Source organism: Bemisia tabaci, chromosome 10, assembly GCF_918797505.1.
Source record: "Bemisia tabaci chromosome 10, PGI_BMITA_v3".
Taxonomy (NCBI): Eukaryota; Metazoa; Arthropoda; class Insecta; order Hemiptera; family Aleyrodidae; genus Bemisia; species Bemisia tabaci.
The window spans coordinates 36555503-36581612 of record NC_092802.1 but is presented as its reverse complement, the minus strand read 5'-3'; the positions used below and the strand labels follow the sequence as shown (position 1 = coordinate 36581612).

Sequence of the window (26110 nt, the reverse complement as noted above, 5' to 3'; positions counted from 1 at the left end):
TCAGGATTTTAATTTTTAGGGGTGGTTTTCATAGAAAATTTTACAAGGAAACCAATGAAATTACTTTTATAACATCAACATTTCATATTAATGAAGATATACGCTTTTAAACTTATTTTTAAATCATGTCCGACCGCTCCCGCTGACTCGACCCACTGTGCGCCGTAATCCATCGTTTCCCGTACGAAGGAACGTAACTCCATTCCAAGGTTGCAAAATTGACTCAAACACTTTAATTGTTTACAAAACACTATGAAAAAAGTCTCCAGAGTCTCTAAAAAATCCAGAGTCCAAATTCTTAAAGAAAATTGACAGGAAATGATATTGAAGATGGATTCGCGATATATTTTCGCGAGTCCGACCTCAACATTTCAGTTGTTGTCAAATCAAAAAGACCATTGGCGGATCTAGCAAATTGGCAACACTGTCGTTTCTCCATTTAAACCTATGGAAATATATCGATCCTTGGAGGGGTCAGGTGCTCCGACAAGACTCGATTATTTAGCGTAGGTTTAAATGGAGGAAATCCGGTGTTGCCAAATTGCTAGATCCGCCACTAAAAAAGACTCCATTAAATAGACGGAAATTTTAAAAGCTCGCGGGAGGTTACTCGACATGAACTTCCGGGAAGTTTTTTCCATCATTGTTTCAAAGTTCCGGAGTTTAAACTCCCGCTCCTCCAATGAGCGCGCCGGAATAATTATATCGGACACCCAGGGTTATTTTTATGGCTCATAAAGTGACTTAGAGGCAAATTAATTTCCCTATCCGGATCGTAAGAGGCAAAAACGCGGATTCTCCGATAAAACTAGTCCGGACTCTCCAAAGGGACTATCAAGCGATACGTCAGATTCCCTTAAGTTTAAGAGTCGTTAGACCCCCGGCTAATGGGTCTCGTTTCAGGAGGCGTTGTGGGGTTTTTTCAGGAGGGGGGGGGGGTTCGGGGGGCGGAACGCCTTTTTGCACTTGATTCGCTTTTTTAAACCTCAACCTTTCAGGTCTCGGCTGACGTAGGTTAAGGATTATTTAACTCGCTGTCACGGAGCTTTTACGCGGAAGAAATGGTCTCTTTTAAGGACCGGACGTGTGGGGTATTGCATCCTCCGAGTGGACGCTGAAAGCAGTGTCTTATTCTATGAAACCAACTGTAAATCTTTTAATTTACATTTTCCACGCTTTAATATTCGATTGGTGGCACGGAAGGCCTACGCTGGCCCCACATAATTCAGTCAACTTTAGAGTACCTTTGCTCGGGATCTACAGGTCATTTTTTCAAAAAAATTGTTGATCACGTTTCATTTAGCCACAGCTCATTTAGTCACATGGCAAAATGCAACAAAAAATGTTGCATCTTGCCACAGATTTTAGGTGCTATGTGACTAAACGAAACAAGAACATAATTAGTGTGGCAAACGTGGCAAAGTGCAACAAATTATGTAGCAGTTAGCCACAAGGCCAAAGGATAAAACCAGGTATCTGCATTGCAGCGTTACTGGACCTAATCGAAACGAACTTGCCCTAACCTAACCTAACCTAACCTAACCTAACCTAACCTAACCTAACCTAATGACCTTATCTAAGGAAGGAGAGCTGGATGCAATAATTCCTTCGGATATTTTCCTATTAGTAGATTTTCATGTATTTCAGCGTAAGGAGGATGGTAAAATTATTTTTAAAAAAAAATTGTTTTCAATACATACGAATGGTTGTTTTTTCTTTTTAATCTATTTCAGATCTTCAATAAAATCACTTACACTGCAGTAAAATAAGAATGGGAGGATAAATAACAATTTTTTTTTTTTCTGAATTCGGTAGGCCATTCCAAAGGTTGTGGCTAACTGCAACAATTTTTGTTGAATTTAGCCACACTAATTTTTCTTGTTTCATTCAGCCACACAGCACCCAGAGTTTGTGGCAATTTACAACAATTTTTGTTGCAGTTCGCCACGTGGCTAAATGAGCCGTGGCTAAATAAACAGATACCAAATTGTTTTGTTATAATTCATGGAGTCTTAAGATCACTTTAATACTAACTTTATGTAAAATTGAAAAAAGTACCTTTTGACATTTTTGTTCAAATTTTCCAGAAAATTTTGATTTTAAATTGAGAATGAAGCGCTGGGTGGAGAAAGGGCATTCCTCGGTCGCGGTGTCCCAGGATCTCCGTTGTACCCTTACAGGGTTGATGTTCATCAATGTTGAGGTTCAGCGGGTTGCCTCTTACGAAATTGAAGGGTTTTTTTTCGATCGCCCACGCGAAGTTTCGCGTCACCTCCCATCCGTCGCGCGTCGCGGCCTCGTGGAGTCCGCGAGCCAACCAGTGGCGTGGCGTGCTTTGCGATATATCGATTGATCTGCCATTTAAACCTATGGAAAAAGATCGATTTACAGGGTGTTCGCAACGAACACCTTGATGATCGATTCTTCAGCATACCTTCAAATGGGAAAATATCGATAATCGATCATTCTCGCCACGCCACTGGAGCCAGTACGCTGATTGCCCAAATGTATTCGTTATAATTAAATGGTGATGTTTTCGAAAAAGTGCTTCCTCTGGAGTTTCAGGCAAAATGTGCCATTCATTGTGTCGAAATGTAATTATTTTTTCTATTCCGATGTTTATATCGACATTACGTCATCTCGGGAGGGAATATTTACTGGAAAAAACTATCATCTTTGACTCAATCAAAAGTTTTTTTTTTCAAGTAACAGTTGACTTTTTCTTTTTTATTTTATTATTATCGAATCATATATATAAGCTCCATAAGACCTCTTGAATTTGCGTATCTGGTAACGCTTAGTTCCAGTGTTCTACCGGGCCGATTTTCATGATTTTTGCGGTTATCGACAGGCAATTGTTTCTAAATGAGCCCGCTTTATTCAGATTTTGAAAATATGACTCAGGTTTTTTTATATTACGTGGTAAAGTTGCAAATTCTCCCATTTAAACAATGTAATTTTTTATTTTTTGTCATAGTTCGTTTGAGCTATCTACTTGACGGATTTCCATGATTTTTGCGGGTATCGACAGGTGACAGTCCCTAAATGAGCCCGCTGTAATTAGAATTTGAAAATAGGACCCAGGTTTTTTTATATTAGAGGAGATCGGAAAGCTTAGAAAGGGGGGCAAAATTTGAAGTTCCTGCCAATGAAAAATGGCGGGAATTTCAAATTTAGCGGAAAATTGAAGTAAGTAAGCGGGAAATATTGAGTCTTGGTCCGTTAGTTGGGTAAGTGAATCAAAGGTATGCTCCTTTGCTACAGAAAATCCAAAAGCGACGAGACACTCCTTCCCGTTTTGTTTCAGTCTTGGCGAGAAATTTGAAATAAATGCCGATTTTTTCATTTGATTTTTATTGGTCCAATCGCCCCTGGCCAGAAGGAGATTGGACAATTGAGAGTCGGGTATGACAATTTTTTCATTTTTTTTTTGTCGTTCTTTTATCGACGCGGGCCTACGAGAGCGCGAAGCGCGCACCCTCGTGGTTGGGCCGCGTAGCGGCCAGGGGACATAGCCCCCTCGTATTTCATAGAAGTAAAGCGAAGATGAGAAGTTACGAACATATTCTAGTCAATAACGGCTCATTATTTTAAATCTATAGTTTTATTTTACTTCATTGTCACTTGGAAAAACTTGTGCCCCAATTGACGTGAAGATTTATTCCCTGCTTAGATTGTGTGGTACCGAAAAAGAAGTCGGAAAAGAATAGGACAAAATCATTTCATCACAACGCATGGACTAAAATTACATCCCATTTTGTATTATTTTCCCTGGTTGAGCTACTTTGTGGCAACGCGTGTCATTGCTCTTCCTTGGTGCGCGCGTAAAATTTTTCAAAAGGGCTTAGCGCGTGAAATCGGTGAGTGATAAATGGAGCTCCTCTATCGATTTTAACTGAAGCTGCGTCTCGCAACGATGTGCAATTCGAAATGTAGACGGTTTTACTCGCGGAGAAGCACATTGGGGTTCGTGTGCATTTCTAGCCTCATCTGGCAACATCGGAGCGCGGTTTCAATACGTGCGGCAAAAGTAGGCGGGATTAAGAAATTAATTAGAATGTCAAGCCTTTTTCTCGCTTCCAGCCAGAACGAGCGAGGAACAGGCAGAAACAAATGTACCTGTAGCTGTAGTTGGGTCCGTAAGGGAAAGAATACTGGTGCTAGGGGGACGTTAGCTTATCGGCTGGGGAGTTCGCAACAAGAAGAAGGAATAGGTTTGAGATGTTTTTCGAGGATTATTGGTGGAGTTGAATCTCGATTATGCATGCAGATTGTTAAAAAATTACCGGTATATTCATTTTATTATTTTTCCTTTTTTGAAAAAAAAACACAGATTTTCCAAAAAGTTTCTCATATTTTAACAATAACCACCGCGACCCACAATGAAAATCGATGGTTGAAAAATTGGAGATTTTTAATTTGAATTAAGTTCTCTCAGGTTATCGGTTTTTTTATTATTATCTTTAAATCAATCAATCAAAGTTAAGTAATTTTTAACTGCCGAAAATATCACCCGAAAACTACACGGTCTATTATACGTACCGTTAAAAATGTGCTGTTTAGCGTGATACCACTATTCGACCCCCTAAATTCGCCGGCAAAAAACGCCTTCAATGAATTGAATAGGCACACCGAGCTCTTAGGAGGTCGAATAGTGGTATCACCCGAAAACTACACGGTCTATTATACGTACCGTTAAAAATGTGCTGTTTGGCGTGATACCACTATTCGACCTCCTAAGAGCTCGGTGTGCCTATTCAATGCATTGAAGGCGTTTTTTTGCCGGCGTCTCATTCTAAATTCCAACGAACTATCAAGGTAACGCGCAGATTCTCATTTAAAACTGTTTTTACTTCAATGACAATGACTATGAGATGTTTAAAATTCTCTGCTAAGGAAAAATGCCCTAAAAGCATTCGAATGTCGCCAAACTTCCTTTCAAAAGATATTTACTTCAGATGAAAGTTTTAACCATTTCCTTAAGATTTTTAGACTTAAACATCTTAAGACTCATCTCAAGACGCTTAAGCTCAAATCCCTCACCCATCTAGTTGTGAAGCTTCCACCATTGCCAAGCTAATGGAAGGACACCATTGACGTGGCGTGAATTTCGATATATCGATTGTTACACCATTTAAATCTATGGTAAAGAATCGATTATTAAGGTGTTCGCTGCGAACACCCTGTTTATCGATCCTTTTCCATTCGTTTAAACGGCATAACAATCGATATATCGCAATTCACGCCACGCCACTGAAGGACACCCTTTGTCAATGGAGAATTTGCATGCAATTTATTTTATTGCTTCATCTGAAAGTGCTTAAGGAGCTGATTTCACAGTGCTTTTTACACTTTTCTTCTGATAAGGGAAATAGTATGAAAATAGATAGATAGGAAGTGAGAAAATGCACCGCCTAGTGACGTCATCTGGCGGCATTTCCCATTTAAACACCTCGTGTTCGACAGGCACGTAGCGAGGGAGGGGGGGCTTGGGGGGCTAAAGCCCCATCCCCCCGAGAGCAAAAAAAAGGAGGAAAAGAGAGAAGAAAAAAGAAGACAGAAGATGAGAAAGTGCGAGAAAAGAAGAAGTTTGAGACCGTCGAAGATACTTATCTCCTTTAATGTAGAGTCTTAAATGTAAACACCCACCACCGTGTTCATTCCTAAAATTTTCGTCAGAAAAGCTTCAAAATGCGCCCAAATGGAGTTGAAATTTCAAAAAATTTCCAGCTTTGTTGAATGTAACAATTTAAAAAGATTTTGTGTAATAGTAAAAAAGCGTACCCTGGTAAAAATTGGCAGTAGAATCTGTGTTCTAAAATACCATGGACCTACGCCCAGCTGTAAGATTTCCAATAGCTTTTACAGCCGACTATACACAATTTCTTATAGCCTTTTATAGCCGATGGCGATTAAGCAACTCACAGCCAGGCGATAAAGTGTATGCTAAACGTCACTAATTACGGATGCTAGGACTTAGTAAGTTTTTGGACCACTGCTCTCTTTCTGGGCCGTAGTATCTTGATTTATTTTTCGAGGAGAGCTCCGTACTTTTGATGGATGCCTGCCATTCCTAATATATTAGAGCGCCTTCAGTTTCGTATGATACTGTGCAATACCTCTGGTGTGAAATAGTTGCTTCAAGCGCCGTGGCAAGCTGCGTTGCGGCAGGCGGGCAGCCAGCACGAAACGCGCATTGGCGCCTACAAACCTAACAGGGATACTTCACGCGTTGCGCAATGCGTGAAGTATCCCTGTTAGGTTTGCAGGCGCCAGTGCGTCGCAGCTCCGGTTTGTAGTAGGCTCTAATATTTAATCTGGCGGAGTCAGCGTTTTTCAACTCATGATTTTGAAATGTTTGCAACGCTCTGTATGGCTTATTCTCATTTTAATTGATTAAAAATAATATGTATTAAAGGAAAATATAATATGTGTGGTTTCTCTATTGGGCTCATATCGTTTGGTGGCCCTGAAAAGGGCCGTTTTAGTTGCTGGCTACGTTGATTCACTTCTGTTGATTTCATTTAATGTTGAGTGGATCTTCAGTGGAGATATTTTCGCTAATAATGGTCGCGCAGTGATCGACACAGTGTTGGAATAGAAGGAAAGTGAGCGTCCGATTAGAAGGAATAGAGAACGTGTCCTTCAGTTCGTCAGTCAATAAGGTGTATGCGACACTTCGGATAACGGCGGGTTTTTTGTGTCGGCCAAACTGCGCGTCCCATTCCGCAAGAAGTTGTACCTGCTCACAAACTCGAGGTATGAGCTGTGGCAAGACTATGTCCCGCATGGCGATTGTGAACAAGCGGAATTGCTGTTGTATGGGGTATTGAATTGGGTATGAATCTTGCGCTTTCTTGACAACGTGATCCCAGGCGTGACTCCGAGAAATTTCGACGGGTGCAGGCATATGTTCGACAAGACCTTTTAGAATAGAGATGTACGCTGGAACCGACGGATTTTCGGAATCAGGAAGATCTTCCAAGCTAGGCAGGTCAAATTCCTTGGTTAAAGCGTTGACGATGGACTGCCTCCCCGTAGGCGGAACTCCTGGGTCTCCAGATTGCGACTTTGAAGAGGAAGACTTATTTGGTGTACCCATGATGAAAGAGGAATTACAAGGCACTCTTGGGAGCGTAGAGAAATGATACTATACTATCTTGATGCTGAAAATGAAACTCGTTGTAATCCGAAGCAATTATGATTAGTCAGGAGGCACGTCAACTAGGGCCACCAAAATTCAAGGGTGTATAAATAGGATTCCCCTCGCTTCAGATAATTTTGAGCGAGCCAATAGCGGCATTTCCCGCCCGAGACTTGTTGCTAACGCGTGCTGATTCGTTGCGAATGTCGTTCATTTCACGGTATGTTGGAGCCTAGCTTTGAATCAGAGATAAGTTGTTGATAAGTTCTACTTACACAGGCAACAAATGTTCTTATAGTTATGAAAATTAACATGGAAGTCAAAGCATCCAGTGTATGAAATTCAAATAAGGCCCGAGAAAAAAAGAAAAGAACCTTAATAGTTCATAGTTGTGAAGGATTGAAGGTTGAAGGTGTTACGTCGCGACAAGCTTTAGTGGCATAGCAGCTAGCAGCACCGCGTCGAGAGCGCGGACCAATAGGATGGCAAGGATCAGTAGCGTCCTTTGTCCCTGGTATCTCGTGCCGCGCGCGGGACGGAGATCCGGAGATATGCGCAGCCCATTGGTCGCATGGTGATCGCGAATCATATAAATAGTGGACTTTGACCGCTGTAACTCAGATACAGTCCTAAACTCGTGCCGTGCGTTCCTTCAGATTCAAACACAGCCAAATCCATCTTCTCTGCTAGCAACATCTTCTATTCCAATGGCCCGTTCCAAGAAAGCAAAGAAGAATCAGCCGACGAAGGAGGAGAAACCAACTAAGGTTGCGGCTAAAGCTCCAAAATTGAACAAGGATGGAAAACGAAGGAAGAAGCCAGTTTACACGCTTAAACGCTCTATTCTGGCGGTGCTAAAACAAGTTCACCCTGATGTACGCATATCGAAAGCTTCCATGGAAATAATGCACAATTTCGTTATGGACATGTTCGAACGTCTTGCCATCGAAGCCGGTAAACTGACTAAAATATCATCAAGAACCTTGTCTTCCCGATGCATTCAAACCGCTGTCCGCCTTATCCTACCTGGCGAACTGGCCAAACATGCAGTGTCTGAAGGTACGAAAGCAGTGACCAAGTATAATAGCGGCAAGTAAACTGCTCATCAGTTATCTTGCCAACATCTATTCTTTTAAAACGGCCCTTTTCAGGGCCACCACATTCTGAGCCAACAGTTTACCAATTCCCTTCTCCATCTGTCTCTTACGCAATCTCAACCAAATAGTTTATATAATATATGATATCATTAGCTGATGTTGTGACCTATGGCAGTTACTACACTTTCTCAAATCTCCGCTATCGCCATACTAAGCGGAGCAGTTCTGCACCCCTCTTGCTTTAGGGAAGGGAGTTATAGGTTATAGGGTGAAAAAGTCTGTCATAAAAAGGTCTCGTGCTCCTAATGGTCGGATATCGAACAATCGAATGAACCGAGGTATTTTGTCTTATTCGTCATTAAGAATGTAGGACACTTTGGTTATGCTTGGCAGTGGTAGTCATCATTTAGATGAGTGTTCACCGAAAAGTAGAGGATCTCTTGGAATAAATATCTGATACATTACCGAATGTGGATATAAGTTGAAAATAACTAAATACGTTGGTTGTGAATTTAGGTCCACCGACTGATATTTCCAATTTTTGAAATTTTGGCTTTTTTGGGGGTTAAATATCAACGGTGAGGTAGGTAGGTAACCTAACCTGGTAACATCCCGTCGCAGGTAGGATTGTCCCCGAACCGATATTTCGCTCGTTGGTTCGTACGAAACGATCGAGCGATCATTTCGTAATCGTTCACTTCGAAAAAATCGTTTCGAAAGCCTGTTTCGATCGAAAATTGCACAAAAAAGCCCCCATGAAATCCGAGTCGTGCTGAACCCAGGGGAGGGAGGGATAGGGTCAAATTGGGGGTATTTTCGGGTTTTTCTTGACTTTAGCGCTTTAAAGTTGGCTTGAGCGCAAAAAAAGATGCGAAGTTTAATGGTCCATTTAATCTAAAAAAGCGAACACTAGAAAACTTTCCTAACTTTTCTCAGAAAAAATATTTTATCGGGAAAAATGAGGCAACGTTGGACTGCGCATGTGGCGTCGAAACACGATATGGGCCTTTTAAGCCCCATTGTTCGATGCCGTGGCCGTGACTATCCTAATGTGAGTTCGAGTAATCGCGCCGAACACGGTGCGGTCGGTTTCAAACTCATATTGGCGCCTGCAAGACTGCAGAAATACTTCACGCATTGCGCCAAACAGTGCGGTCGGCGTCAAACGCATATTAGCGCCTACAAGACTGCATGAATACTTCTCGCATTGCACCAAATGCAATGCGAGCGTTATTTGCGATAACTATTCGACTACCGGCGCCGCTAACTGGATTGAAGGCGCATCACACTATGAAGACGACTCCGACACTCTCGCAGGGTGGCAAATTTCATGTTAAATAAAATCTTGAAGTTCCACGTGAAATATTTCATGAAGTTTCAGAAATATATGGAAGATATTTAAGAATACCGGTTCCTTTTCAAGTTTCGCAAAATGTGTAGATTGTGACTTTTTCCTTTCTTGTGAATTTGAGTGTGGGTTGCATATAAGATCTTGAAGTTTCACGTGAAATATTTCATGAAACTTCAGAAATTTATGAAAGATATTTCAAAATATACCGGTTCCTTTTTAAATTTCGCAAAATGTGTAGATTGTGACTTTCTCCTATTTTTGTGAGTTTGAGTGCGGGTTGCATACGCAAGCCCCTGAAAAATATGAAATATTTCATAGCCTCGCAAAATTTCATGAAATACTTCACGGAAATTTCCAATTTTACTTATTTTTCATTTCACTTGTACAACCGTTGCTTTGCTGCATTGACAACGAACATCCTAGGGAGGAGGGGTGGGTATGGATTGACGTGAACCATTCGACAAAAGATTATAACTACCGATTCGAGCGACATCAATTTGAAAATATAAACATGAACAGATTGAGGAAATCCGAACAATTCACGGGCTTCCCGATCAACTGACTGGGGGTTATCCATTGATTCGCTGAGTTATCAATTGGCTCATGGGTTAACACGGGTTTGATTGTCCATCTATTCACTATCGATCAAATCGTGGTCATGACTCGCGCTTTTATTTTTCGATCTATTCATGTCTGTCGAATCGACACCGGTTTTTTCAATTATTTGTCGATCGATTCTCGTTTTTTTCCCGATCGAATCCATGGCGTCCACTAGAGAGAGCGAATAGTTATTTAATAATCGGAAAACACACCTTCATCTCGCTTCTATTTTCGGTTGAAGTCGAAGTGATTGAACCATTAAACAATGTTGATCACTTACTGACTTTTGGTAGCTGTTCCTGATCTAGAATCAGCCTAGTTGGCTGGTAATAGGTCAGGAGATGTAGATCAGACAGTGCTGCCACATTCATAGCTGATTCTAATTATGTAATTATGCATTATGATGTAGATCGAATTTAGTAAAAAGGAACCAGCGTGATTAATGTGTTGAAAAAATGTAATTTCTTCACAATGATCTAAAAAATCTCAGAGTAGCAATTTGTTATTTCTTCTCATCAGAAAATTGTTAATTTTAGAGGAAAATAATTGTGTGAATTTGAATTAAGTATTTTAAAAGAAAAGAGGAAGATGCACGAGTTTGAAAACACTGTAATCGCCCTGGTTCCTTTTTGCTAAATACAATCCATGTAGAGAACCTGTGAATTATGATGGCGAGGCGTATCGGTCAGGGTGGCAAAATTTCATGAAAAATAAAATCTTGAAATTTCACGTGAGATATTTCATGAAAGTTCAGAAATAAATGAAAGATATTAAAAAATACCGGCTCCTTTTCATGCTCCACAAAGTGTAAAAGTTACGACTTTCTTCCATTTTCGTGTGCTTGAGTACAGGTTGCACACTCTGGCCCTGAAAAATATGAAATATTTCATAGCCGCGTAAAATTTTAAGAAATATTTCACGGAAATTTCCAATCTCTCATTCTCAATCATTCAAATATTCATTCATTATAATAGTATTACAACTGGCTGGTGCGTTAAAACTGGCCCGGTTTGAGAGCGGTGCCACGAGCTCGTTCCTAAATTCGTGATTGGCCAGGCGCCAGGCGGCGAGGAATTGGCGGGAGCACCGTCTTTGCTGATTTGAAAGTGGCGGGAGCCGGGAAGAGTGAATTTGAACTTCCCGCGCAAAAGTGGCTCGGGATTGGTGCGCTGCGTGTGACCGATCGGACGCTGGGAGCCAATGGAAATCAGTGTGTTGTTGGCGAGGTTCGAGTGCGGAGCCTCGCTCCCGTGTTCAATACTCTGCTTGTTTAATGAGAATTATTTTGTAGGTGAAACCGTTTCTGTAGGAAATTAAAATAAGTCCGGAAATTTTAAAACACTGCAAATGAGAAGCGGGGATTGGGAGTTTCACCGTAGATTATGAGCAGAACTGAAGTTTTCTCTTTGCCACTGCAACATTCAAACTTTTTAAGTCGCATGACATGAACTGAACTGCCCCTCTATCGAGCTGAGGAAGAACGCCGTATGAGCCTTTGGACGTTGCCAAACCTCATCAGAAAAATATAGAATTTCCTGGGAAATTTTTCGATAATTTTCCTCCGAATATTCAGAGAATTTCGATTGTGATTTTATTTAAAGTGTTTGAAATTTTCGATGGAAAATATGCATAATTATTCTCAAAATTAAGTATTTTCTCGGAGTAAATTTGGCAACGTGTGTATGTTCATATGGTGTTTTCCCCTAAGACGACAGCCTTTTCCTCGGTAGTGGGAAGCACTTGTACATTTCAGGAGGAAACTTACCTCTCCTCGTAGCCTCATTAACTCCGCAAACAGGCATTATCCGTTCTAGCCGACCATGCACTCTCAGAGAGAGTGACAGATGTGCATAAGTAAATGTTGCATGGCGCCGAAAAAAGGAAAAAAAAAAACAAAGTTGTTGAGTCCTGGACCTCTTCATGCTACGGAATGGAGTATGGGATGCTTCCGGGGTTGCACGGGTGAAATGAAAAATATGAAATATTGAAAATTTCCGGGAAATATTTCATGAAATTTCGCAAAGTTGTGAAAAATATGAAACATATTTTCCGGGGCTGGGCATGCACCACGCACTAGAAAGCACCAAAAGGAAAACCCCGCCCCGTCCCCTTTCATATAATTTTGCATTAAATTTCTAAAAATATTTTTCAATATTTTTCTTATGTTTCTGAAATTAGATTTAATTTTTCATGAAATATTGCAACCCTGAACCACGAGACCCTCAGAATTCTGGCTGCCTCAGCGAAGCTGCTTTGCCTATCGACAGTGAAACTGCAACAACGCTTATCTTGCTTGTGGTGGTTCAGAATCTCCTTTAATAGATAGGTTCCAGTCCAACTTGTTTTTCTTATATTCTTGCCCTTGTGGCCCTATTCATTTTTGAAATCCATGTGGATATTTTTTATGTGAGTAAATTTTCCTTTTAAAAATTATTTTTATCTACCTTTTTTACTTTCCTAGCTCCTTTGTGCATTGAATAAAATTTCGTTTACATCTGCGGCTTAAAGTCAAAAGAATGTTGCTCAATGTAGATATGACCACTGACCAGGGATTATTTATAAGGAAATTTCCATTGCATGTTGCTAGCAGCATCTCTTCAGTGTCGTTTGGCGGAACCTTGCGATCGGCTTCGATTTTGGCTATTGGTCATTGGCTGCTCAAAGAATGCTACACGCAAAAATGCACACCTTACACATGCATTTTCCAAAATGGCAGGCCACTGACTTCATTGGTCGGCGGATTACGCCAATAAACACTTCGGGCGGCATTTGCCAAAATGGCCGGCCACTGACTTCATTGGTCGGCTGATTACGCCAATAAACACTTCGGCCGGCATTTGCCAAAATGGCCGGCCACTGACTTCATTGGTCGGCTGATTACGCCAATAAACACTTCGGCCGATCTAAGCCGTCATTGGCCCAATCGGCCGGCTAAAGTCGTCATTGACCAATCGGCCGGCTTAAGTCGTCACTACTGGCCGAATCAGTCAGCCAATGAAGACTTCGGCCAGCCTAGCTCGTCATTGGCTGAATTTAGAGTAACTTGATATTGCCACATTGGGGCGGGGCCGATTTTGATTGGCTCCTCCGACATCTTGAGTTTCATGGAGCTCTTAAGAATCAAAAATGGCGTACGTTGTGGGGTAATTTCACTAACATTGATGTCGGAAGATCAAACTTCCGGAATTTGTCAATGTCATATCTGTATGATTCTCTCTCAAGTACTTACAGATATTAGTTATCAGAAATTTTCGGGGAAAAAATAGTGGTGACTTTTTAATTGAAAAATAATCGGATTACATTTTTCAAGAAGGAACCACTATCTCTGGCTTTTCCACAAAAAAATATTTTTGCATAGGGAAACCAATATCATAAATGTTGTTTTTAAAATGAGTCGGTAATGGTGGTTCCTTCCTCCGAAAGGCGGTCCAATAATTGTATGAGTGAAATTTTTATTGGAACATTATGCGCCTTAATCGCACTGCTGTCTATTTTACCTGGAATTTCATATCAAAATTACTTTTTTCTTCACAAAAAAAAATGAACATTTTATTTCCTTTGATTACAGGTTCTGCGAAGCTATCAAGAAGATTATCGAATTCGCAAAATTTTCCAGGTAGGATGAAATGCCTTATAGTAATGACTCTCGCCTTAATGTTCTAAAACTAACTTTAACCCTAAGTAGTTATAGGGCTAAATTCGATAATTGACAAGACAAGCACACCACCATATTTCTTCTAAATATTGCTTTTTAGTTATGAAAATAAAAACAGTTCTAAAAACTGCCGCGCTAATAAAGAGAAACGCAGCATACCGAACGAGTCAGTAGTAGAAGTCGGACAAAATCTGGAAATGTTGAAAGCTTATATTTTAAAAAATATTCAACAAAAAACTTTGAAAATGGCTCTAATGGTTCTTTCGTGAAATTTCCTTTCAGAAATACCCATTGGAAATAAATTTGTGACGAAATAAACACAAAATTTTAAACTTTTAGCCAAATATTTTATGTCCAATCTCCCCTATTAGCGATCGTTTCACAATACGCCGCACCGTGAAAAAATTCGAGGGTTGCCAAAGTGTCTCCCATAAAATTCTTATTATTTAGGAAAAATATGAATATTTTCCTTAATGTTTTCAAAAACCTCAGGATAAATCGCGAACAAGATAATGTGAAGAATTGGTAGAAAACCATTCATACCTAAATTTACCAGGAAAGTCGTGTTTTATCAAAGGAAATTTTGCAACGCCTGAAGGCTCATACGGCGTTTTTCCTTAGCGAGGCAGAAAATAAAAAAGGTTTCTCAAACGGTAAAAAAAAAAAAAAAAAAAAAAAAAAAAAAAAAAAAAAAAAAAAAACCTTAATAAAAACACCACCGGGAAAACGTCTTTGTCCTTCTTTTCTTAGGCGACCCTCATTCTCATTTATTTTCCAAACCTCGACGAGAGGCGAAATTTTTAACCTGTCCGATAAAACTCAGGACGCCCGTCATCCATAACACCTTTCATTTCCGGGGCCCTGAAAAAATTGCCGAACCGTCGGGTATCGCGGGTTCGCTAACCAAATTAAAGCAAAAGTCTTCTTTCTTCAGAGGAACGACGCAAGTAGGCGAGAATATTGTACCGGCGCGTAATGCACCATCATTTAGCGAGTATATTGTAATCAGGATTCTCAATGGGGTCATCAGTTCAACCGTTGGTTTTGAGATAAAAACAGCTATGACGTCACCATGGGGCGGAACTATAGCGAAGTAGGGGGAGCCGTCCCCCCACCCTCCCCCACAATTTGAACACCCAATTAAGGCCCTTCGTGAATCAGTTCTACTTGATAACATCCAGTTAGGAAGATTTAACTATAACTTCAGAGGATTATATTTTGGCAACATAACTTTAAAACCTGAAGTACTTAACTATAAGTAACCTTCCTGTGTTGTTTAGAAGTCGATTTTCCAAGAATGTTCAAAAATAACAGCTCAGAATTACTTTCGAGGTATTTAAATTTCAGAATTTTCTGGGACATCCCCCCCTCCCGCCCGTCCAGGGCAGTAAATGTATCTAGGAAAACGATGCGATGTAGGTGAAAGCTGGAAAGATGCTAAGATTGCTCTTTGTGGAGTTCGCTTTCACCTGGCAGTGTAGGCAAAATCCCCTCCTGTGAGCTAAAATAGTGGTATCCAACGTGAAGACAAGTTAGATTTTCATCGATATTTCTTCTTTTACGGCAAAAGTTAGTTTATTTTTTCTTCTTCTTTTTTTGTAATTTAATGTTCATGTGCATCATTTAATTCCTACCTCATATTATGGATGTCCTTAATAAATTACACACACAAATTTTTCAAAACCTCCTAAGGAGGCTTATTTTGTTTCAATGCTTCCTTTTTAGTGTACCTAGAGTTAAGTCCTAAACGTCGGATACACTTTTTTTTTTTTTTTTTTTTTTTTTTTTTTTTTTTTTTTTTTTTTTTTTGTGAAATCCTTTTAACACCCAAAAACCAGGAGTGATATGAATGCGGACTGCGGAGTGGAATCTATACTCCTTACGGAGTGACTTTAAGTAACGTGACTTTTTTCACGTCACTTTGAGTCAAGTCAGATTACGCATTCACTCGCATAATTTAGTCTATGTCGCCTAGAATGTGGTTGTGAATAGAATCTTCAATAAAAATTAAAGGTTGAGAAATTAAAAAAATCCCTGAAGTCCGATTTCTATCGCTGTATGCGTGGTTGTGTGCTGCGTTACTAGTGCGCTCTGTCAGCACGGTGGCAAAGCTAGTTGCTGTTGGAGCGTAGTTTGGTTGCCCGCTACTAGAGTGCGCTATACCGCAAGCATATGAACGACTAATAAATAGCGTGTGCACGACGACTCAGTTCTTGTAAGTTTTCTGAGCGTCAGTTTTTTTATTTTTATTGAAGCTAAGTGTAATACTTTTTCTTACCTATAAATTCAGAAATTACTACGTTAACAATGTAAAAAGACTAATGGGAAAGAGATGTTGTAATTACAAATTTATTTTTCTACAAGTGATGCAAATGAGATTAAAAGCAACTCGCATAAAGGAAATGAAAGGAATTCGATTGGGGTCCAGCCGACACAGGTCTTACTTTTCCACATGCAACCATATCATCTCCCACACTTCTCTGATAATACCGCCTAGTCCCAGAAACCTATCAGAGTCTCTTCATGAGAAGCGAAGATTTTGGGTTCCTCCCCTTCACTCGAAGGATGGCTAGAGCATGGACGTAACGCGGGTGTTATCATATTCTCTATTTTCCCTGCATGTCGGATTTATCTGGGCGTCTCGCGTGTCTAATGGATTGGATTCGAGAATGGATTTATGTATCGTTTGTTTCTAAATAATAGAATACAATCGCGAACCATAATTTTAAGAAATTTGTCAGGAAAGCTGGTAATGAGAAATTTCGGGGCAATTTCACTGTACTTGGCCAATTAGTACTCGTGCGAGTCAAAAATCCTTCACAAAAGACCCGTTCTGTCAGATTACTCAATTGACTTTTGAGGCTTCCGTTTATGTTTTGGACCAATCGATATCAATACAATCTCCCCCGTTTGATGTATCAAATACGATCTATTCCATTTATATGTATCCAGATTTGACCCAGATCAATTCCCCTTCAGACCTTGTACATATCTTCCCGTATTAAAGATGATTTCGTTCTGAAATATAAATAGAAAATTTTATGTTACAATCGACCAGTGGACAAGGTGCGAATTTATCCATTCTGATGCATTAGTCCAGATGGGTATATGGACATTTCGTCAACGATTTTTGTCCGCGCACCTGTTTTTTCCAGTAATTTACGTCCACGCGTTTTTTCGGCACGGGAGTTTTGGTCCACGTGCCAGTTGAGACCCAAAGTTGTAGGCCCACATGTAAATACAAACGACCATTGCTCACGACGTTTTTGGATGGAAATGTATAATGTCTTGGAAGAATGAGGGTTTGCTTGTTTTTTTTTGTTTTGTCTGTTTGGTCCAACGGAGAATAATATAATAGTTGAGAGTTTTGGTAAAAATGGGGGAGCTGAGACAAAATTCACTAAAACTCTCAACACCTCTTTGGTGTAACAGGACTTAATTATCTTTCAAGAAATTCCCACCTTGTTATACCTGAACCGGATAAACCTCTATATTTGCCTCAGCTAAAGGCTCTTAGATTTTTCCTGTGTACGATAAGTATCCTGATTTATTTTGCGAGGAAAGATCTGTACTTTTAAAGGATGCCTGTCATTCTTAATACGTTCAATTTCGTATAATACTGTGCAACACCTCTGTTGTGAAATAGTTGCTTCAGGCGCCGCCGCACGGCGGGCGGGCGGCCAGCGCGGAGCGCGCATTGGCGCCTACAAACCTAAGTGGATACTTCAAGCATTGTGCAATGCGTGAAGTATCCACTTAGGTTTGTAGGCGCCAGTGAGCCTCTCGCGCTGGCAGCACGCCTGCTCCGCTCTGTTAGGCTTTAATGGATTTATACTCGCATAGTCAGCGTTTTTTAACTCATGATTTTGAAATGTTTGCACACTCTGCATTGATTATTCTCATTTAAATTGATGGGGAAAAATATGTATCAATTTATCAAAGGAGAATAATAATATAATGTGTGTTTTTTAAATATTGGTGGTTCCGTGTCAAATTTAATGAGCACGGTCGGTGTCAAACTCATAATGGCGCCTGCAAGACTGTAGGAATACTTCACGCATTGCGCCAAACAGTGCGGTCGACGTCAGGGCATATTAGCGCCTACAAGACTGCATGAATACTTCTCGCATTGCACCAAATGCAATGCGAGCGTTATTTGCGATAACTATTCGACTACCGGTTTATGCACATTGCAGCAAACTGGATTGAAGGCGCATCACATTGTGAAGACGACTCGACACTCGACCGCGCTCCCTTCCCTGGCTTGCGCAACACTGGAAAAAAAAACCCATTGGATCTAGAGTCCAGACTCTTGAAAACATCGAAAAGAAAAAATACTCTTGATTCAATCGGATTTTTGCTTAAATCAAGAACCAAGCCTCCTAATTTGAGCGGTTTTCGTTTTGATTTAAGCAAAAATCTGATTGAATCAAGAGTATTTTTTCTTGTCATGTTTTCAAGAGTCTGGACTCTAGATCCAATGTGTTTTTTTTTCCAGTGAATGCTGAAAATCGCCGGAAATCAGGACCACGCGTCATTTCTTTTGACGTTTCCTGAGAGGAAATTTGGCAACATTCGAATGCTCATAACGCGTTTTTCTAGCATTGACTTCTTGTCATGTTTTCACAGGCTGGATATAGATTGCGCTTTATTTTCCATTGAAGCTATGGAAAGAATCGATTTTAAGTTTCCTGTGACAATGTCTATCGATCTTCATAGGTTTATTGAAATCAATCGTCATCGAACCGCACGCTTTGTCTATAATTTCAATAATCAGCTCGCAAGAGGAAATCCAAGCACGCTCAACATTGGTCTAGGAATATCCTCATCTAGACTCGCAATTGGACCTATTTCTGTCAAACGGAACTATGTGCATTAAGACATGAGCCCTGAGACCCATAAGAATACATACATAATAGAGCTCACGTCAATATGCACATAGTTCCGTTTGACAGAAATGCGCGTCCAATTCTCGCCGAAACGCGCAAGATCGCAAAATAAAGGTACCTGCGGCTGACACTCGGCCAGCCTGCCTTAAGCCGAAGCTTTTGAACGGTGGCTTAAAAGTTTTAACCACTGTCTCGTGGGTGAACAGCTTTCGGGTTGAAGAACTTGGCCCGGTTCTATACTAAGGCGGTCCTGACCTAGTATCACACGCTACGCCGAAATCGAGATTGAGGCACTTGAAACTGAACTTCTTTACACGTTGAGATTGGTTCTTCGACTTCTTATTTGAACGATTTGTCGTCATTTTCATAGTCCTTCCTTAAACAGCTCCTTTCCTTAAGAGACTCTGAATCGTCACTCTCCGGCCAAAGTATCACAAGCGCCATGTGACGTTTGGCCTACCTCACAAAATGAAGGAGAAATATCATTCGACGGCGAAACTGCGAACATGCGCGTATCTCTAATTAAAATGTTAAAAGAAATTATTAACTCACTCGCGATGAATGATGTTGCACCGATGATGAGCGTTGCTCGAAACGCGTCTGCCGCCAAAGAAAAATTCGTCGCAAGTGAGGTATTAATTTGTTTTAAAATTTTAATTACGTGAGTTGTGCGGAAATAGCTCCCTGATTTTATATTTTATATGCGTATCTCTGTTTTTTTTTTGTTTTTTCTAAAGGAAAAATTATGCGTTATTCAACTCATAATCGTCATGAGACGATCAATCCATCATAAAACGCAAATTGGACTTATTTCTATCAAACGGAACTATGTGTATTATGACGTGAGCCCTGTCATGCATATATTCTTATGGGTCTCAGGGCTCATGTCTTAATGCACATAGTTCCTTTGGCAGAAATACGTCCAATTGTCTTGAGAATAATTGAGAACAGAAAGATCACACAGTTTTCACATTAATATCGCGGAAAATTCGCGATTTTTATGGACGACAATGACTTGATTCAGGCTAAAACCTATGATTTTCCTTCAATTTCGCGTGATACCACAAACCTACTCCGGAGTTCGAATAGTTGCTCGCTTGATTTCAGCTTGTGAACAAGTGAGAAGTCTCCGAATGTGTCGCCTATTTTTACTTTTTAAAATGAGACCGAAAAATCATCATGGCTTGAAATTTTCTTACGATTCTCTGCACATAGAGATAAAAATTGCCGAAGTTTTCAAGAAAAAACCGTCAGTAGTTTTCCATGTCACAAAATATGATATGAAATCATACGTGTTACCAATAACACATAACGCATTAGGCGCGAAGCGCTTTTTTTTTGGGGGGGGGGGGGGGGGGGTTTTGGACTGCGAAGCTGGTCAGAGAGTGTAACCCCCCCCCCCCCCCCCTGGGAAATAAAGTGCGGCAGTCTGCAACTCCCCAAAGCAAGATACGCATTCGTGTAATTTCACCATCGTGTTAAAGGTAACCTTCCCTTCGCGTCAGTTCTGAACTTTCCGCACCAAACGCCGTATCGTAAGCTTTGTGTTGTTTGAGCGGCCTCACAACCCCACATGGTGTGTGAGCCACGAGTTTGACACCGATTTGCAAACTATGAAAGAGCGCTACGAAGTTAAATGTGCGTATTTATGTTAAAAGGAACTATGCGCGAAGGATTTTCGTACAACATAGTTCCCCTTAACGTGAAAACGTCCTAACCTTCCGCAACGGGAGCCAAGTCGCTTGGTCGATCGCCACGGGGGTTGCATCCTCGTTTTCGCGGAAAAATGCAGTTTCAATGGCGCAGCGTGCTTGGCGATATATCGATTGATCTGCCATTTAAATCTATTGAAAAGGATCGATAAATAGGGTGTTCGCAGCGAACACCTTAACAATCGATTCTTTACCATAGCTTCAACTGGGGAAATATCGGTAATCGATCATTCACTCCACCACATTTCAAGTGGTGCTCACAATAGATGGACAATTTTACGAGGAAAACAATGGGACTTTCGGAACCTCGCATTTTTGTATAAACGGAGTAAGCGTTTAAAGTTTCGACATTTTGTCCGACCTCACCTATTGATATTCACTGAAAAAAAAATCTCTGTGTATTTATTAAGAAAAGGGTAAAATTACCAAGAATTCAGAGTTCTATTTGATCCCAGTTTTTTCCTGGTAAAATTACCATTTATGGAATTGGTAATTTTACCAAGAGATCTCGGTGAAATTATTGAACTTTCTCGGTAATTTTACTGAGCCTTGGTAAAAACGCCAATATTTTTTATCGACTGTGGTAGAATTACCGAGATAAAATGGCAAAGTTACCGGGAATTGATTACCAATAAAAGTGGTATTCTTACCTGAATAAAACAGTAAAAATACCGGTTTCTAGGTAAGCTTACCAGTCCGTCTTGGTAAAATTACCAATAATTGGAAAAAAATGAGATGGTAAAGGTACCAACGGACCTTGGTAAAAACGCCGAGAATTTTTTTTCAGTGTTGACTCGATCCACAGTGCGCCGCGCCACCGCGCCGATAAACTTATTCCGTTTAAAGGCGTTCAGATATTCCCCCTTTCTTTCACGATGCGATGGCATCCTGCTAATACAGGAATACTTATAGATAAAGCGGTCAATATCTCCGTGGCCTCAAACAATGAGACCCCGCTAGCAATAAGGAGGAATTGATAGTCGCAAACGATTAAAACGGAGACAAACAGGGTCCGGGATTAGAAGTTAAATCGGCAAGCTGCTCTAGAGATAAATAGCCCAACGTGTGCGAACACTCACCCACGCCCCAACCCCTCCTCCCACCCCCCCCCCTCCCCTTCCCTCCCCACCCCCCTTCCGCGGTATGTGAACTTGGACCTCAGCCGTGAATCACTCATTGTAATAAACACCCCAGCCCCCCAACCCCCGTCTCGCGATCGGTAAATCTAACATCCTCCTCTCATCCAGGGTGTGCATTTAAGACAATAAGGGTTGCAAGTTATTTAGGTCTCCGGTTAATCCTTCGCTTCTAGCCGCAGCTCCATCCATTCGGAAATGGTGGGGGGGGGGAGGTGCAGGGATTTTGAATCCTGCGAAAGTTGCGGGTGCAAGTTGCAACGCGCGTGATTGCGCTGTGCTGTTGAAAGCGTTCCTGTTGGATGTTTGAATTTTCCTCGGAAAAAAGAGGTTGAGGTTGTTGGATGACACGGGCATTTGCAACTAACTGTGGACGTATCTCAATTTAATGTGGTAGTAACCCAATAAATTAGGTATCAATGTAAAAGTCGCTTTTACGGCGCTCTGCGACGCTTAACCGCCACAGGAATCTGTAATGGTAGAGAAAAATTGAGGGGCTAGGAGGACAAGGGGCATAAGTGCAGTTTTTGAAAAAATACATTTATATATTTAATTTAGCTCTTTTTAAATTAAACTTAATTTAATTAGTCTTTTTTAATTGGACTTCATTCTGCAATTCGGAACTATAACTTCCAAACCATCTGTAAAAGCGCTTATCTGGATAGAGAAACTAATGGTACATACGATGGTTTTAGACTGAGGCACAATTTATAGTTCCTAATTGCAAAATGTAGTTCAATTATATAAATAAATTTATATTTTATTTATACATTTAATTTAGCTTACTTGTGCAGATTTATTTTAATCTTTGGATAGTAGTCAAGATAGGTATTTTCCATACATTTTGGTGTATTTCAATTTTGGAAAACTTGAGTGAATGAGGTTTTATTATTTTATCTATGTACTTTAATAAAACTAATTCAGTTGATTTAAAAAAAAAAACGGAAACGATCATTCCTAAACTAGAATAATCTGAAAGAAAGCACGCCTTAATTTGAAAATTGAATTTCAAGAACGACTGATAAGGATGACGAATGAATTGACATCTCCTATAGTCGACCCATACAAGTAATGTGCAAGTAATCAATATATGTGCAAGCAAGAAACTGGTCATAATAGGAATCGCACACATTAATGACTCAAAACGAGTCAGTTAGAAGTAAAATATCAAACCGTTGTAGGTATTTCACTCACCGCTTCTGTAATTTCAAGGATCAAAATTCCATAAGTGTGACCTAACTAGTGGCACTGGGCTTCAGAAAGAGTTATACTCGTTTAATGCTGGGAAAATCGCCGTGCTAACCGGAAGGGAAAACACAGAATTACTAATACCTGACTTTCCGTCGTGTTAGGTGAAATAAAAAGCAAACAGTCGACATGCGGTTGCCACATTTCAAGTGGAAGATATTGATTGGTATCCGATGAGATTCAAGAAATTTAAAACTTGTCGATCAATCAGGGACCGGCGCACTTTCTTTACAGTAAAACTAGGGAGATACCTCCCCTAATCGCTTCGCGGTCCAACAGTGGGGTGGCGTGAATTGCGATGTATCGATTGTTATGGCATTTAAACCTATGCTAAAGAATCGATTATTAAGGTGTTCGCTGCGAACACCCTGTTTATCGATCCTTTTCCATAGGTTTAAATGGTATAACAATCGATATATCGCAAAGCACGCCACGACACTGCAGTCCAACCCTCTAAAGCGCCTCACGCCTCAGACGTTATGCGTCAAGCGTTACTCCTATAATTTTATATTATGGAGTATGATGCAGGAGACAGCTATTGACCTCTAATCAGAGCATGGAATCAGATATGTTTCTCTTTCAAAATTCTACGAAATTGAAGCGCTGACTGCAGGAAGGGCATTTCTTGGTTGCAGTATCTCAGAATCTCCCCTAACATTTCATCATTCATAATTAAAGCAAAATCGACGGCGTAAGTCCGCAATCACATATCTCGTTTGCGGTGTCCGAAAATCTCCGCCCCTTCGTTATTTTTTTTAAACGGAGAACAAATTAACAACATCATTCCTTGAAGTTTATGCAGAATTTTCTTCACACGGAGAGGATAAATCACGGCAGTTTTAAAGCGTTGCCGTTTAGTATATAGTTTTCCGTTAACAAAAAAAGTATGACAGGAAGTCTGCGACGTCGCAAACCGAGTTAAGTCATTGCCGACTTACACCGTCGAAGTGTATGGGATTCGTTGAAACTATTACTAAATATTTCTTCATAATTTTACAATGCTGAAAACGAAAAATTTCAGAAAATTCACCGAATAGTTCCTCTCTTGAGTATCAACTAGCGGTGAAGATTTTGAGACACCGCAACCAAGAAATGTCTTTTCTACCCCCAACGCCTCAATCGAAAATGGACACGTTTAAAACTTTCCAAATTCAACTAAGAAGTTGGAAAATATTGGTTTTTGCTTGTCAATTCGCACTTTCTTTCACAAACGGACTGCATTTTGCAATTTGGAACAATAAATTCTAGCCCGGTTTAAAAACAACGTATGTGCCATTAGTTTCCCTACGCACATAAGTGTTTTTTCATATGAGCCAGAATTTATAGTTCCAAATTGCAAAATGCAGTCCAAATGTATTTTGTTTCATACCGCCTTGTATGAACCAATCAACAAAGCGGTATAAACATGCCAATACTGTCCGCGAATGTGTAAATGTTCTAGCAAAAACACGTTTTTCTATCGTATAAAAGTACACGGAAATCTGGCAGCCATGGAAAGTTTTAAGAGCACTATGAGCTCCAGGGAAAAGATCGCAAGGGGGGGAGGGTTGGGATGGGGGATGAGGGGGGAGAGGGAGGAAGGATGAGGGGGCGAGTCAGCTCTTTTTAACGCCGCGAAGTAACGACACTCTCACCTCAAAGGAATCGTTTCACACTGTCTCCAGTTGATGAGTCTGTTTTCGCTGGCGACTGTTTGCTTTTCACTACTCCGTGAGGACGAATGCACTCTGCTCTCGTGTCCGTCGTCTAAAATCGCGTAAGTGCAACGGAAACCCTCATGTAAATACGTTGTTTTTGCTGAGGAAGGTGGAGGGTTGTTAGAGACCCCTTTGGTGACTCGTTAGCAGCGCTTTTCGGATGAGGGGTTGAAACTGGAACAGAAACACGCGAAAAGTCGTTCCGAATGCATCTAGAGCGTTGAGAGGTACGCTAAGGAAGAACGCCATATGGGCCGTCATATGTTGCCAAATTTCTTTCGATGAAATGAGAGTATTCAGGTAAATTTGTAAGTGCGTAATTTTCTCTCTATTTTATAGAGAATTATGTTCGCACTTTATAACTGTGTTCAAAGTCGTTCCTTAAGGTGATTCGATGGACGCCATATTTTGTATCAGAAAGGCCTGCGATATATCGCATCCATTGGTTCCATTTTTTCAGCTACTCGTCATTTTTCTCCAATTTTGAGATCGCATTCCGTTGTCAGGAGACTAAAGCCCTCACTTACCAATTTTAACAAAGAAATTCAACGTAATAAAGGCGTGGTTTTTTTAGAGAGAAAATATCGCATTCGAGTGCAGTTTCGATATCAGTATCGAATGCGATGTTTTCTTTCTAAAAAAATCACGCCTTCAGTACGTTGAATTTCTTTGTTAAAATTGGTAAGTGAGTGCTTTAGTCTTCTGACAACAAAATTGCGATCTCAAAATTGGAGAAAAATGACGAGGATCTGAAAAAATGGAACCAATGGATGCGATATATCGCATACCGTTCTGACACAAAATATAGCGTCCATCGAATCACCTTAAGATGAAGGGAAATTCAAAGAGATACTTATCATGGCATCATGCAAAGGATACATCAAACGAATCTTGAATAAAAGTCAGCAGAGTAACTTTCGGCAGAGAATTATATTCGCTATTTAGGGCGTGAAGTCCCCCCCTCCCAAAAAGAAAAAATCCGAAAATTCCAAGAAGATATTGCAAAAAAATAAGAAAAGACTTACTTCCAAATCGATCCAAACTCCTCACCGCGGGGCAATAGAGCGTGAGACTTACTCTGAAAATAAAACATATATGCTATTCTGTACATCATCTGTTCCCTAAACCCGCCAAGTACAAACGATCACTGTAGCAGAACTGAATTATTGAATACCTCTCTTCCAAACAGATCTCTCAAAAGCCCCTTTTCTCAAGGAGCCCCCTTTTTCAAAAAGCCTCTTTCACTCAAAATGTCAAAAGCTCAACTATACGACCCCTGAATATTTCGTGAAAGCTGTGCAAAGGAGCAATGACTCCATCCTTTCTTGTCGGTCCTCTGACGTCAGGATCTATGTCATTTTCAACATGAGCCCCGCTTTACATATAACTCAATGCCTTTCAGGTCTCACGTGGAGATTGAGATTCACCCCTACGTCAGAGGAGCAACATTTCGAGCGGCAAGCCGATGTGGTAAGAAAAGGAAAGTGAAATCGAGTAACTGAAAGAGAAAGCAACTGCTCGGCTCATATTTCTCGATTTCAACAAACCCGAGCTATTCTCTGCCACAAAGAGAAGCCTTTT

At 40.5% G+C, this 26110-nt stretch overlaps 2 protein-coding genes across 3 annotated transcripts in view; both read left to right on the top strand.

The window, feature by feature from the left end:
• Nucleotides 1–26110, top strand: part of Tk (Tachykinin) — a 225298-nt gene that overhangs the window by 6994 nt on the left and 192194 nt on the right. The window contains exon 2 of one of the 2 annotated variants that reach the window (XM_019045752.2): nucleotides 13761–13808. The exons of the other annotated variant lie outside the window; for it this stretch is intronic. The gene's annotated coding sequence lies outside the window, so the exon portion shown is untranslated. The remainder of the gene's footprint in view (nucleotides 1–13760; nucleotides 13809–26110) is intronic. 2 annotated transcript variants of the gene reach the window in all.
• Nucleotides 7852–8241, top strand: LOC109033219 (uncharacterized). The gene has a single exon (XM_019045742.2). It carries the CDS (start codon nucleotides 7852–7854, stop codon nucleotides 8239–8241), a length of 390 nt encoding a protein of 129 aa, XP_018901287.2.

What these genes read in the sequence shown, in the direction of transcription:
- LOC109033219 (XM_019045742.2), top strand. Translation starts at nt 7,852, where the DNA reads ATGGCCCGTTCCAAGAAAGCAAAGAAGAATCAGCCGACGAAGGAGGAG.